This window comes from Pseudopipra pipra, chromosome W, assembly GCF_036250125.1.
Source record: "Pseudopipra pipra isolate bDixPip1 chromosome W, bDixPip1.hap1, whole genome shotgun sequence".
NCBI lineage: Eukaryota > Metazoa > Chordata > Aves > Passeriformes > Pipridae > Pseudopipra > Pseudopipra pipra.
In genome coordinates this window covers 45438407-45451819 of record NC_087580.1, presented here as the reverse complement: position 1 = coordinate 45451819, position 13413 = coordinate 45438407, and the positions used below count along the sequence as shown (strand labels likewise).

General features: G+C 40.9%; 1 protein-coding gene and 1 long non-coding RNA gene across 2 annotated transcripts; one reads left to right on the top strand and one right to left on the bottom strand.

The window, feature by feature from the left end:
- The first annotated feature begins 736 nt into the window (after window positions 1-736).
- Window positions 737-7506, top strand: LOC135404738 (uncharacterized). Its single transcript, XM_064639482.1, has 6 exons — window positions 737-961; window positions 1628-2477; window positions 3049-3087; window positions 4309-4382; window positions 5328-5396; window positions 7433-7506. Exons 2-6 carry the CDS (start codon window positions 1795-1797, stop codon window positions 7504-7506), a joined length of 939 nt encoding a protein of 312 aa, XP_064495552.1. The 5' UTR covers window positions 737-961; window positions 1628-1794.
- Window positions 7507-7688: 182 nt separating this feature from the next.
- LOC135405235 (uncharacterized) lies at window positions 7689-10540 on the bottom strand. The gene is made up of 3 exons (XR_010425815.1): window positions 10483-10540; window positions 8795-8841; window positions 7689-7873 (listed from the first exon to the last, which is right to left on the bottom strand). It is a non-coding gene; the product is annotated as an uncharacterized LOC135405235 (long non-coding RNA).
- Window positions 10541-13413: the final 2873 nt, after the last annotated feature.

The following is a 13413-nucleotide window of genomic DNA, read 5'->3' as shown; positions in this document are numbered from 1 at the left end:
TCCCTTGGCACAACTGGCATTGCTTCTTAAAAAAGAAGTAAAACACAAACATTTTGAGATGTGATCCAACTACAAAATGTTCTCTTTGAATCACACAGGACATCTCTCCCAAGAAACCAACTAGCCAGAAAGCAACAAATCCATACAGACTAAAAAGCGATATACTTTACCAAATCCACCCTATTCTGTTGACACTCCTAGACTTAGAATTAGGAAAACACAAACAGGCATGCTGACCTCAAACCTGCATTTGAACACCCACACTTTCCAGCCTGTGTCAGGAAAAGGTCTGCATGTTACTTCTGCCTAAGGAAGCATCCCGAAGGACATATTTCTCACCACTTACTCTTGACCCAAAAGAAAATCGACTCAAAACCTTGCTGCAGAGTGCCTGTACAGTGCAGTGGGGGAAGACACATCACTGCCTGATATGAGAAGGGTAAGGTATCACTTCTCATTTGAGTCCACGAAATGAAAACACATCACTGGCAAGCAACAGTCTGCTGAGTTCTGTCACAACATCATCCATGCTTTCCTTTAGGGCCATGAGCTCCCTAGTTCATACACGTTCACTAACCCTTAACAAAGTATCCATCCTTCCGCTGTGTTGTGGGCAGCAGCCGGTCCCTTCCGGAGAGCCAGAGGTGCGGCCCCCGGCGCGTTCCCGGGGGAGGGGCGGGGTCGTTCTTCCGCCCCACCCTGGGGTCTTCCGCTTCTCCCTGAGGAGCGGGAGGCCGGAGTTGGCGCGCCGCGCCCTCCGGGTTCGGGTCCGGGCCCCTTGCACAGACACTTGTGCTCCGAGGGCTAGTCTGTCGGGAGCCCCGTTTCCGTCAGGCTGCCTCTGGAGAGCCGCCTTCCATGGGCGAGTGAGCGCGTACAGAGCCGGACACTTGTCCGGGCACGCCACAATCGTGCTCATCTTGAGTTTTAAAACTCTTCCTGTGTAGGAGTACTCATACAGGTAAGTTCTTTAACAGCTCCTTAAACTTTTCCTTCCAGGTCATATTACTGGATTATTTTGTGGTGGTTTATTAGGAAATTATAATAAAGTAGATAAGAGACATTAATGGATTCCTTTTTGATGTTTCAGTTCCACAGTTAGATTTGGATGTGTATGAGGCAGTGAGACAGAGTGTTTTCACTTTTCCCATCCTCTTTGCCCTTCCTGTTAGGATGTTAAAAATTAATTTAGTGGTGTCGTCTTTCCTTATGAGCTGGTGTAGAAGGTAGGTACCCACATGGTAGGGTAGGTAGGGTAGAAGGTAGGTAGGAAGGAGGTTAAGACACATGCTTTGAACTGAAGGGGATTGGTTGGGTTTTAGGAATTATTTGTGAAAAGGTTTGTAGCGGGAAACACTGAAAACTGGATAGCAAGCTAAATGTAACATTTCTGCTCCCTTTTTTTTCTGTTAGGAAATACTGGAAGTACACTAAAACGGTTTTTTATACACTCTAGTTTAGAGAAGGCCTTCTTTTAGCCTTCAGGAACAAACCTGGTTTTGTGATACCTTTTGTTTGTTTGTTTTCCCATTTTGAATTTTTGGTTTATTTTTAGGCATTCAGATGTCAACATGTATCTGTTTAATGTAAAAAGATATTAATGTCCAAATGTTTTGTGTATTGATAGGAAAGACTAAAAAGGACGCACTTAGGCAAGACTCTCCAAACCAGAAAAAGAACACATCCTGGAAACCAGAAGCTGAAGAACTGATATTGTCATGGTCTGGATTGGAAACAGAAACATCTGATGCAGAAAAATGTAAAACAAGGGTGCTGCCAAGTGAAGATTTGCCTATGCCCTCATCTGGGCATCAACAAGAACAGACTGTGTCTCCAAAAAAGTCTCTCAAGTCTTCCAAGAATCTGCAGTCAGCTTCAAAAGCTTCTCAGCATTTAGATAAGAGGAAACAAACTGCTAAGCAGGAACTTCCTAAGGTTAAAGTAGCTAAGAAAGTGGCGTTAAGTTCAAGGAAGGAGCTTAAAAAATCTGTCCAGAAAAGTAGTAGTAAAAGACCTCAGTTGCAAAGAGAGAAGAGTTCTGACAGTGAACCTAGTGAAGAAGAGCATGAAAGAGAGCCTGTAGATTTGAAAGATGTGTGTACCACGCCCTTGCGTCAGAAATTAGAGACTCCCGTGATTCAGAAATTGGCTGTGTCTGAAAAGCCTAGAAATGTGTTGCACACATTGGAGTCACCTGGTGGTGCAAATAACCAATCTCCTGTGAAAGCACTACAGCATCCCATGGACAGTGTGAAGAATTCAGAAAAGAAGCAGTTGCCAGCCAAGTATTCAGGGAAGATACCCGGAAAGATTCCTTGCAGAACCAATAAAGCTGTTTACTCAAACCCTGAGGACACTGAGTCTCAAACAGATTCTGACAGCTCTTCTGTACAGAACATGGCAAGGAAAAACCAGAAGTTATCAGATGTAAAAATAAAAAATAACAAAAGAAAACGGAACAGGCAACATGGACCACAGTAAGCTTTTTATGTGATTCCTTACAAGCGTGGTATAACTTGGTAGATAATTAAACACACCTTGTTAACGTTTAAGCAGTGATGGCCCAATTGAACTACGAGATAGTTTGAGATTGGTCAAATAGTTAATAGAGAAACCAAGTGGTGTAGTCAACATCCTGTTCTCAAATGTGGGTGCCAAATCTAGTGTCTTTTACATGAGGAAGTTTGTGCTGGTTAAACTGTTCTCGTGAGACTTGTGTAGTAGATACAATCCTACCACCACAGAGTAACTTCACTGTCAGGTTTGTTGTATTTTTAAATGAAATTTGGAAAATACAGCATTTAATTCTTCAGCTATTGTATATATTTTTGTGGATGTAACTTTCTAGTCATAGGCAATCTAAAGACGGAAGTTTAAGGAGTCTAAAACCAGTTTTTAATAGTTGTTCTTTGCATTGTTTTTTAATTTTTTTTTAATGTCTTTTTATGGTTTTGTTCAGGATATAAAATTATTGCCCTACAGGTTCCTTTCATTAAGTAAAATTGACTCAGCCCTAAAAGGTACTAAGAATAATTTTTTCTCTTCTAGATATTCCTTTGTGGCTGAGAAGGCTGTGAACTATGAAAGGTAATTTCTTGAGTTGTCTGAAAACCTTGAATTTAATCTCACTTCTGCCCCACTGAGACAGAAGAGTTTGGTAGTACTACCCCATTCTGTGCTCTACTAGTGAAGCACCTAGTAGAAAAGAATTGTAATTCACGCTTGAGGATTTTAAATACTGCATTAATACAGTTAATAAACTAGTAAAATTCTTCTTCCTGTCATAAATAAGGGGTCATAGTAGGTTTCTTGCCTTAGGGGATTTTTTTCCTTTGAGGTTTGCTTCCACATTAGTGTGTGATTTTGGAACAGAAATACCAGTGCTCCTAGAACTAATAGCAGCTGTACTAATAAAGTTGCCGTTAAGTGGGGTATACAGCTGTATCTATGATCCAAACTTTTTGCATGTAGATAGGCATGTATCTTCCCCTTCATGGGATGGGAACTTAATGACAAAGCAAACAGGAGTGGCAGTCTGTGAATTTATTGAATTCTTAAGCAGTCATTCTGCAGAAAAAGGGATTTGGGGTTTTTAATTATAAGGGAGACTACTGCAGACTTACTTGGACGAATTTGTACTGTAGGTTTGGTAATTTAGATAATTTAAATGCATCTTTTGGAGTTTAGGTGGATAACAGGTGAACTTCACTGGCACAGTAAAAGCAGTGAAGCACAGCCACAGATGGAGGAAGAAGGAAGGTGAAGGGTACTGATGCTAAGGCTGCAAGAGAGGTCCTGTTAGAAGTGATTTGGTTGCTAAAGAATCTCTGGTGGAGTCACACATATAAATTGTCATTTTATGGGGGAGATTTCATGACAGACTACTCATTACAAAGACAAATTATTTTACTGTCCATTCCTTATAGTATGCAAATCATTTCTTTAAAGCAGTATCATAATCACAGTATATGGAAAATTGTTTGAAAGGTAATGCTACAGAAGAAAGTATCTTTATTCTGGAAGGGAGAAAAAAAGAAGTTTAAGAAACCTGTTTAGAGAGGAGGTGTGAACACTAATTTTTCTGCCTGGTGACTGAGTAGAGGAGGAGTTGATGAATTTCAGACCTATGATTTCTAACTAGCAGTCATTTGCTTTAGTGTCTAATCACTGTAGACAGATGGTTAAAAGAAAAATAAAACCCAGACCACATGATCTGAAAAAAACTTAACTTTTATATATATGGTAGTGCTGTAATGTTCCTTTGACATTTAACATCTTTAAGCAGCTTTATTTTTTATTCTTTTGCAGTGGGCCTGTTCTAGAACATTGTGATAAATTTGATTCCAGCACTAAGTCTTGCGAACAGTATGATACATCATCAGGTAATGTTTAAAGTTGATATTTTCTTGCATTTTATGTATAAGCTTCTTATAAACTGTAACTGATGGTTCAGTAATTTCTGTTGTATTCAGCTTGTCCAGAACAAATGCGGATTTTATTGGCTGTGGTTACATTTCTGTCCAAGTAGGTGGTACGCTATGCCAGCTTTATGTTGTGTTAGCTTTGGAAGAACAAGCCCTCCAGGGTTTGGCATCAAGCCTACTGGGATAAAGTTATCGCTCCAAAATATTTTGAACACATTTTTCAGGCTCTGTTTGTACTAGTTTGATGTGTTGCCATGTGATGGTACTAAATGCAATCACTTCAGGCCACCCTGGACCAAAGTGTACAGCCCGATGGCCTGTTCACCCAAGAATATTTTGGTTTGGGGTGTTTTGTTTGGTTGGTTTGGTTTGTGGTGTCTGGTTTTTTTTAAAAGTTTTGTTTGTTTGGTTTGGATTTTAAGTTTCACAACATGAGTTGTACGTGTTGTCATAATGGACATGAGCCTTGGAGATAAAAAGTCATTTTGTTAGTATTTTAGAGCCAAAAGTGAATATGCGAATGTTATTAGTTCATGCAGTGCTTTCTTCAGAGACCTAATTTTGTGTGTGTTCTTGTAAGAAGTTTGTTCTAAAGCTAGGTTTGAGTGATATAAAGCTGATTGACCTTGCACTTTGTCATAATTTTCCAATGTGTGTCTTATCAGGAGGGATAGGTCTGAGAAATATTTACTTGAATATATAGTTTTCATGTAATTTTCAAGCTTACTGATTGCATATACTGCTTGTCTACATTGGGTTTCATACATGTTTATAGCAAAATGTGTTAAGAGGGAACCCTATCGTTGGGACTTGTATTACCCTTGGTTGCTTTTAGTGGGGATATTGAATAAAAGTCAGGAATAGTAAATGCCTATGGTGGTGGTTTTTTGAATGTGTTTACAGAGACTTTTGATGACTTGAATTACAAAGTGAGAGATCCATTGTCAGACAACATAGCAAGGCATAAAATAGGTAAGATTATTTAAAATATCATAATGTAAGTGTGTAAATACAAATGTATTTCGAACTTGATGTAAAGTTTGTTGAAGGAGACTGGCATGCAGCTGCACACTGAGCTACCTGCACTGAATGTATTCCTAAACAACTGAGTCAAGACAACCCCACAGTTCAGTGAGAACAGTAAGAGTTTGTATTAGTTTTACGCAGTATAACTGATGGTGCAAATAACCTGCCTTCTGTGGTGGTCTGAGTCTGGATAGGATGGAACAATGCGTGTGCAGTCGATTGCAGTCCCATGCTTGTCTGTTTTATATTGGGGTTTTTTTATGGCCTTCATTATTATTTTATGCACAACACTTTAGTTGTCTACCTTCAAAACTATTTCATCAAGTTTTTTATATTTACCATTTTTAACATTTAAATATCTTGACTAATTTGCTCTTAGCTCTTAAAGGGCTTTTATTCTTCCTTACAAATACTAAAATATATCTTACTGTATTCATATACGGCAGTTTAGACAACTTGAAAGTTGAGACTATGTAATAAGTACATCTGAAGATAAATATCTGAGAAATCTTGGAAATACGTGGAGTTTCTGTTGGCAGAAGTGCCATTCTTCTGGACCTCAGAAATGGGACTTGTGAATCTGGAAGAGGAGGAGCTGCGTATGCAGTCTCTTACTCTCCCCTTGCCATAACTAGGGCAGTGCCTTTTCACTGTTGCTAATGAAATCCCTCAGATTTAGGCTGGGTCCTATATATATAGAACAGGTTTAATTCCTCTACTCAAAACCTTACAAAAAAACCCCCGAAAACCCCTTAATTCAGTACTAGTGGGACCAACCTCTGCTGCTGACTGGTTTTAGCAGTGATGCAGGTGAGGATTCTGGAGAATAACAGGCTCTTTTCACAGAGTTGGTTGATCCTGCCTTTGGCTGTCATAGTTGGTAACGAATAATGAGACAAAGTAAAATAGTTGATAAAGCAACAGTATTTTGATAGGAATACAAATTTCTACAGAACATGATATACTTTCCTTCCCTTAAATCACACTCATGTGAATCACAGTTCTATTTTAACTAAACACTTCAACTTTCTATCAGGTAAGACTTTCCAGAAGTAACTATAAATTTCAAATAACAGGAAAAACAGTGTGTACAGCAAAAATCTATATGCAGCTTTAAACAGGCATCCTGCTAGTCTCCAGGCAAGCTATTCTTTTCATTAGAATGAATTATTTTAAACAATTTAATTCACCTTTCTTAAGACAGGCTGAGGTTTTGCAAGAAATTATTTGACATTATATGGTATTCTAACATCAAACTAAAGTAAACAAACACCACTATAAAGGATGCCTGTTCTCAACCCTGCCATTAACGGAATATCCTATTTAAAAAAAATAGAATCAAAACATTAAAATTAAATATACAAACTAGATTATTGGCATCATTTTCCCAGCACACTAACAAGGCCTTCAACTTGTTTCCACCCTTCAAGAAAGATACATATATATAAAGTTATTGTACAGATAACTATCAGGAGTTAACAAGCTTTTGTACAAGCATCACCTTTCAACTCTACTGTTCACCATTTAGCTAAGAACTGTGTCCATATATCTAGCAAAGTGGCCAAAACCAACTCCAATGGAGTCCAAGACAGCCATACCCACCAGCAGTAACAAGGCAGCGTGCTCCAACCTGAGACCATAAAAAATTTAAGTGTCCTGGACAAAAAGCTGAAAAAGCTTTCACTAGAAAAAAACCTGGAAAATAAGCTATTAAACAAATCTAATTACAGAGTATTTACTGTTAGAGCACAACAAACTAAGAAAAAAACCCATTATCAACAACTATTACAGATGGTTAAATTGTAGCCTATAAACTGTTACAAGTGGCATATGGAGCTTCTTCAATGCTCATACAGAACTAAATCCTACAGAACTAAATTTGTACCCCAGTGAAACTGTACCCAAAGCTATACTGTGACATTGCCATAACTAACTTACGCTTTGGCTCTGCATTGAAGTCCTCTTCCTATTTTTGACAACAGGAGCTGAGCAAAGGGTTGCATTTGGAGAGTTTACTGTAAGATCACTACTGCAACCTATGAAGAAAACACTGTAAGTATGGGGATCTTGGAATTGTCCAGGTCTCATTTATTTTAACAAGTTGCTACAGCTATTAAGGTCACATAAATCCAAACAAGAAAGGAATCAGCTACTCAGGAAAGATTACCTTTATAAGACAGCTAAGACACAGTTTTAAGCAACTGGGAGGGGGGTGCTTTTCAAGACCCTGAGAAAAACTTTATTTTTATCCATTTTATCTCTAATTTTTATTTCTATTTACTTACCACTAAATATAATATAAAGAAGAAATTATTTCTTCTTTTACCAGCAAATTGAGTAAAACACCAAATAAGAGCTTACTTTCAAAACAATCCTCTATGAGTTTCAGTACGTTTTGACCTGGCTGTACATCAATCTTACTTCTAGAAAGAAGAGGAAAAAAAAATATTTTAAATCAAAAATATCAAATGTTCTTATCCCAGCCATATGAAAGCAGCAAAGTTCTTACTTCTCAATATTTTAAATTATTATGTCCTCTAGTCTCAGCTTCAATATACTTTTACCTATCATTTCCACACATAGATATCTGCAAAGAAACTTGTCAAAATAAGAATTCCAGGGAAAAAAGCCTCACTGCCACAGATTATGATGAGAATGAAGAACTCTCTCTACATAAAAGAAAACACACAACTACTTCCCTGAGGTAAAAGAGCTTCGGGATGAAGAAAGTCTCTCTTGAAATAAACATTTTTTGGGCAGAAGTGAGTGATTCACTAGCCAGACAATGTTGATCAAAACCACAATAACACTAGAAAAGACATGGAGTATTACTCCCATAATGATCATTATACACAGCTGATTTGGTAGATTTGGTAAGCTCGTGAAATGCAAGTCTAAAAATGGATTCCAGCAACAAGAACTTCACAGGCTTCTGACGTGCCTTTAAAGAATGCAACAGCACTACAAATACTCCAACTCATCTCTAGCATTTACCAGCAAGGTCCAAATACGCTGGAACTCTGTGTGGGCTTCATTTCTCTACTTCTCGAAAGGCAAAATGTCTGCACAGACTACTCCTTCCGTACTCAGGCAGCCTAGTTAGGAGCACCTTAGGTATAGCAACACCATAGTTTGCTGCCTCAGCAAAGGAAACAAAGGAAAACCTTGGGGCTTTGTCCCCCAGCACTGTTTGCTCCTCCCACCACTAAGAAATACAAGAAATTTGGGAAACATGGTATGATCGGATTAATAGGATACACCGTATAGCTTTGACATTATGCTCTCGGATAAAAATCCACATAAGTTTTCCAGAATCTAAGAATAAAACTTTAAATGCAAATTACCCTCCTCCATGGCAGAATCTTGCTCTGTAGTCTTTTTTTAAATGGTTCTGTGAAGAAATAAGAATAAGTTCATACTAGGCATAATGACACTTGACAGGAAAACAAGTAAGCAAATATCAAGCATTCTCCAGCCATCGTAAACTAGTGGGAGAGTGGGAGTTACTGCAGCCCTGTTTTCCTTAGAATGCCACAGCAGCTACAACCCCTGTAACAATTGCCAGAAGTTCAGCTTTCCACAAGAACCATCAAAGCATCTGTTGCATTTGAAGTCAGAGAGTCTTACAGGAGACTTACGTGACAGAAATCACAGAGAATGTAAGGATTTGGTTACCATTTACTCAAGTGTAATGACTAATCTTTAAAGTAAGGAAGAGGAATGATCTACCACAAAGCAAGCCAGGACATAACCAAACATCCGCTGCTGTGTGTTAACTGCTCACGTGATGGTTCGTACCTGTTTGCCACAGGCACGACCACACCGACAGGCAGTGAGAACACATCGCTGTGCCATGGTAAAACTACAGCCTCAGTTAAGTCCCAGTGCCACCTCACACACTTGAAACCCAAATATAATCAAAGTCATTCAAATAGAAAACATGACTCCAGTCATCTACCACCACAACTGGAGCAGTAATACTTCAAACGGCAACATATTATCAGTGTTACCTTCTACACCAACAAATGAAATAAAGCCACTGACCTGGAAACAGGCAAAGAACATCAAGGATACAAATGGGAAGAAAGGTCTAGAAAAATTCAAGCGCTAAGCAGAGTGCAGTTTTTCACAGATGTGATAGGAAAACATCTAAAAAAATGTAAATGTTTAGCTGAAAAACAACTATGACCTCTTATTCATTTGTGTAAATTTAAAAAGTATGTGCAGCTTGGAGATTATCTAGTCCTAACACAACGGAATTCAGCTCGTTTTTCTGAAGTTGGCTATAGTGACAGTACTTTGCACTTTATGATTCCTCTTTGGATATTACTTCTGGTAACAAAAATAACCAACACCACATATGGATTGATTGCACTGGAAACTTTCAATATCAGCCTTAAGCGGCAGAAGGAAACTCTAGGTCACACGGGAAAACAACTGACCAAAAACCACCTCTTCAGAAACTGTGCACACTCCAGTCAATCTGACACTCGGCCTTAAACCTCTTCCCCTTGCAGCAGTGTGTAGCACAATCCACTGGCACGCAGCCTTTCGCACTAAAGAGACTGAAAATCTCCTTTGAACAGTTCATTTATGAGTGTGTTCGCATTGTCCTACACATGAAGAGTTTTAAAACTCAAGATGAGCACGATTGTGGCGTGCCCAGACAAGTGTCCGGCTCTGTACGCGCTCACTCGCCCATGGAAGGCGGCTCTCCAGAGGCAGCCTGACGGAAATGGGGCTCCCGACAGACTAGCCCTCGGAGCACAAGTGTCTGTGCAAGGGGCCCGGACCCAAACCCGGAGGGCGCGGCGCGCCAACTCCGTCCTCCCGCTCCTCAGGGAGAAGCGGAAGACCCCAGGGTGGGGCGGAAGAACGACCCCGCCCCACCCCCGGGAACGCGCCGGGGGCCGCACCTCTGGCTCTCCGGAAGGGACCGGCTGCTGCCCACAACACAGCGCACAGACAGACCGACAGGCAGACGGACAGACCGACAGACAGACACACCCTCGCCATCCCCGCACTCTCTCACCAAGGCCTCCGCCATCCCGGGCCGGGGCTCGCGCGTACCCCGCGCGCCGCTTTTGAACCTGGGCGCCTTTCCCGCCGTGGGCTACTTTCTTGCCTTCCCTTCCTTAAGGGGACCTGCACGGCGACGGGTCCCGTTTCTTTGTCCTCTCCTGGGAAACGCCAGTTCAAATTCTCGAGTTTCCATATGGCCACTGTCACTATGGGGAGATGCAGTTTTTTCTTTAAAACGCTAGTGAAGAACTTAACATTGAGCAAAAAACAAGCATGTTATCATGCTTGATAACATGAGGGCGCAGTGCCTTACAGTGCCCGCGAAACGCTGCCCAAAAATATAGTTTTAAGTGAGGGTTTTTACTGCACACTTGTGACTAGTACACCATCCCTGTTCTTTCTGACCACTATGGGGAAGGCCCACTGTTTTTATGGAAGTACAACATAACATGAGAAGTTTGTGCTTTCTTTTCATGAAAATACTTAAGGTCACTTTGTGAACCCGGTGCTGCTCCATGTTCTGGATCCCTTTCCCCACCCACGACGTGGGGGAGCCCAGTTCTAGCTCCATATCCATCTGAAGAACCATTCCGACGTCTTGAAAGGACAGGGAAAGGGAACTCCAGCGACAGGGTTTTTCAGGCCCCGAGCCTAGAGGGGAGAGGTGCCCTCCCCTCCCCCCACGCACGTGGTCCCATGGCAGGCACAGAGACAGCACACCGGCGTGGAGAGGAGGCAAGAGAGCGTTTATTGTTGGGAAGGGGTTTATAAAGCTTTTAGGAGGGTCAAAGGGGAACCAATCACAAGTTCAGGGTCACACAGAAAAAACCATCAGGTAAAGGGTCAACAGCCAATAGGAAGGGGTTTACAAGGACCAATGAGAAACAGCTCAGGACACCTTCCCAGGACACCTTGTATGGGAGACAATAGCCCTTCACAGGGGGGTGTTGGGAAGAGGGAGGCAGTGACACTGCAGAAAATACAAAAAGCCATTTTGAAACATGTTTAAACCAATTTCTCATCAGATTCACTGCTACACCATGTACATCAGGTTAGAGTTGCAGCTTTTCCTCACTGTGAAATTGAAACTTGTGTGTTGCTGGGAGAAGTGAGAACTTAAAATACTTTGCTGGATCTCACTTTTGCCATGCAAAATTATTGACTTACTAGCAAGACAGTTTTGCTGGTATTAATGCTGTAACTCATGGACACTTTTAAGCTTGAGTCTCAATAAGCTTTCTGCACCATGGATAAGCACCCACATTAGCTACTTGAACAACCACAGAAAAGATACATTTAAATTAAGATAAATGCTCAGAAGCTCTCTGCTCAAAATTTATCAACCTTTGGAGAAAGGTTTAGATTGATGCACTGTGCTGCACATACGCCTTCTGTAATTGCACGACAGGAGATGGTTAACTGGGATTGATAAACCTTTCAAGCTAATGTCAGCTTCCTCTCTTCAACCAACTGGCCTACAGCCACATTGTTTCAAAGATGCAAGGAAAAATCAACAACTTTTACTCGTGTTTGATAACTCAGATATACAAACTCTTTGCCTACCTCAAACCCACATTATTTCAGGACGTTAGATGCCATGATGAGGGTGACAGGGTTTCTGCATTTGCAAAGATCCAAGTGGTGCCAGAGTTGTTCTTTCTATGTAGTCACTATTCTTGAACAGCTTTTTGGTTTGTTTTGTTGTGGTTTTTTAATAAACATTCACATATTTATCCTACATAGGAAAAGGGTGGGAAAATAAACGTGACCTCAGGTCTGCTGCTCATAATTTCTGGGAATCTAACCCAGTTTTCTGGGACTCTAACCCAGTTTTTAGGGATACTGCCGAGGCGTCCCTCCGGCTCCCTTTTTGAAAGCGCTTTTCTTTATCAATTACAATACAAAAGTATACATACCTCTTAATTTGGAGGAGGAGGTTCGTCCGCCGGGACGTGGATCCAAGGAGTCCGGGGAGTCTCTGTCAACAAAATTCTGTCTAAGGGGCCCCGAGAACGTCGCTTGGGCCCCCTGGATCAGCGCCCTGGGGAGTCTACCACTCCTGGCTGGCCAAAAATGATGCCAATAATTGCCCCCAAGAAGGCGCAGAGAACTGCTCAGAGACAAAATTTAGTCTTTAAGCAGCGAGGTATGTTTATTAGGCAATGTTGGAGAGCAGCCAGCTCACGCTGGACAAACTGCTCTGCCTTTTCCAGTGAATTTACAGGTTTTTATACAATTTCTACAGGTGATTGCAACATGTTTACATAAATATTCATATGATTGCAACATCTGATTATAATAATCATAATAGGCAGAGTCTAGGCGGAGTCAGGGGCGCGGTCTTCCATTTGGGGAGAATCTAGGAGGGTCATTCCTGTTCTTCATCCTTATCAGCCCCTGGCCCAGGTTCCGTCATCTTCATGAACTTTTCAACTTTCTTGATTTTGGCAGACTACATGGAGAATTTTGCAAGATTCTTAGACTCCAAGCTCCACTTTGCCCCTTACTTATCTTTCTTAAGTTGGGTGTGTGTGCATTTCGTTTAGTGTACGGTACCACCTAATCTCTATCTCTAGTTTCTGGCAGTACATCCTAGCTAAGTGTTGGCAAAGTTCTTTGAGCTTTCGTTTATACTTATATTCTTATATTCTGCTTATATTCTTATATTCTACTTATATTCTTAAATTCTGACTTATATTCTGCTTTCTAGGCCTTGTCTGACTTCACCAACAAGAAAACGCTTGCTCGCCAGAAACGCCCCAGGCTGCCAAACCAACTGCACCAAAAAGACAAAGCTTCCTGCCTATCTTTTCTGCTGAAAAAGGCAGTCTTCTCCTGTTTTCAGCCCTGCTTCCAAACTGATAGCCTGATTCGCAAAATTGCATATAAACAAATATTCCTCCCCGACTACAGATGCCAGCACAGAAACTCTTGATGTGCA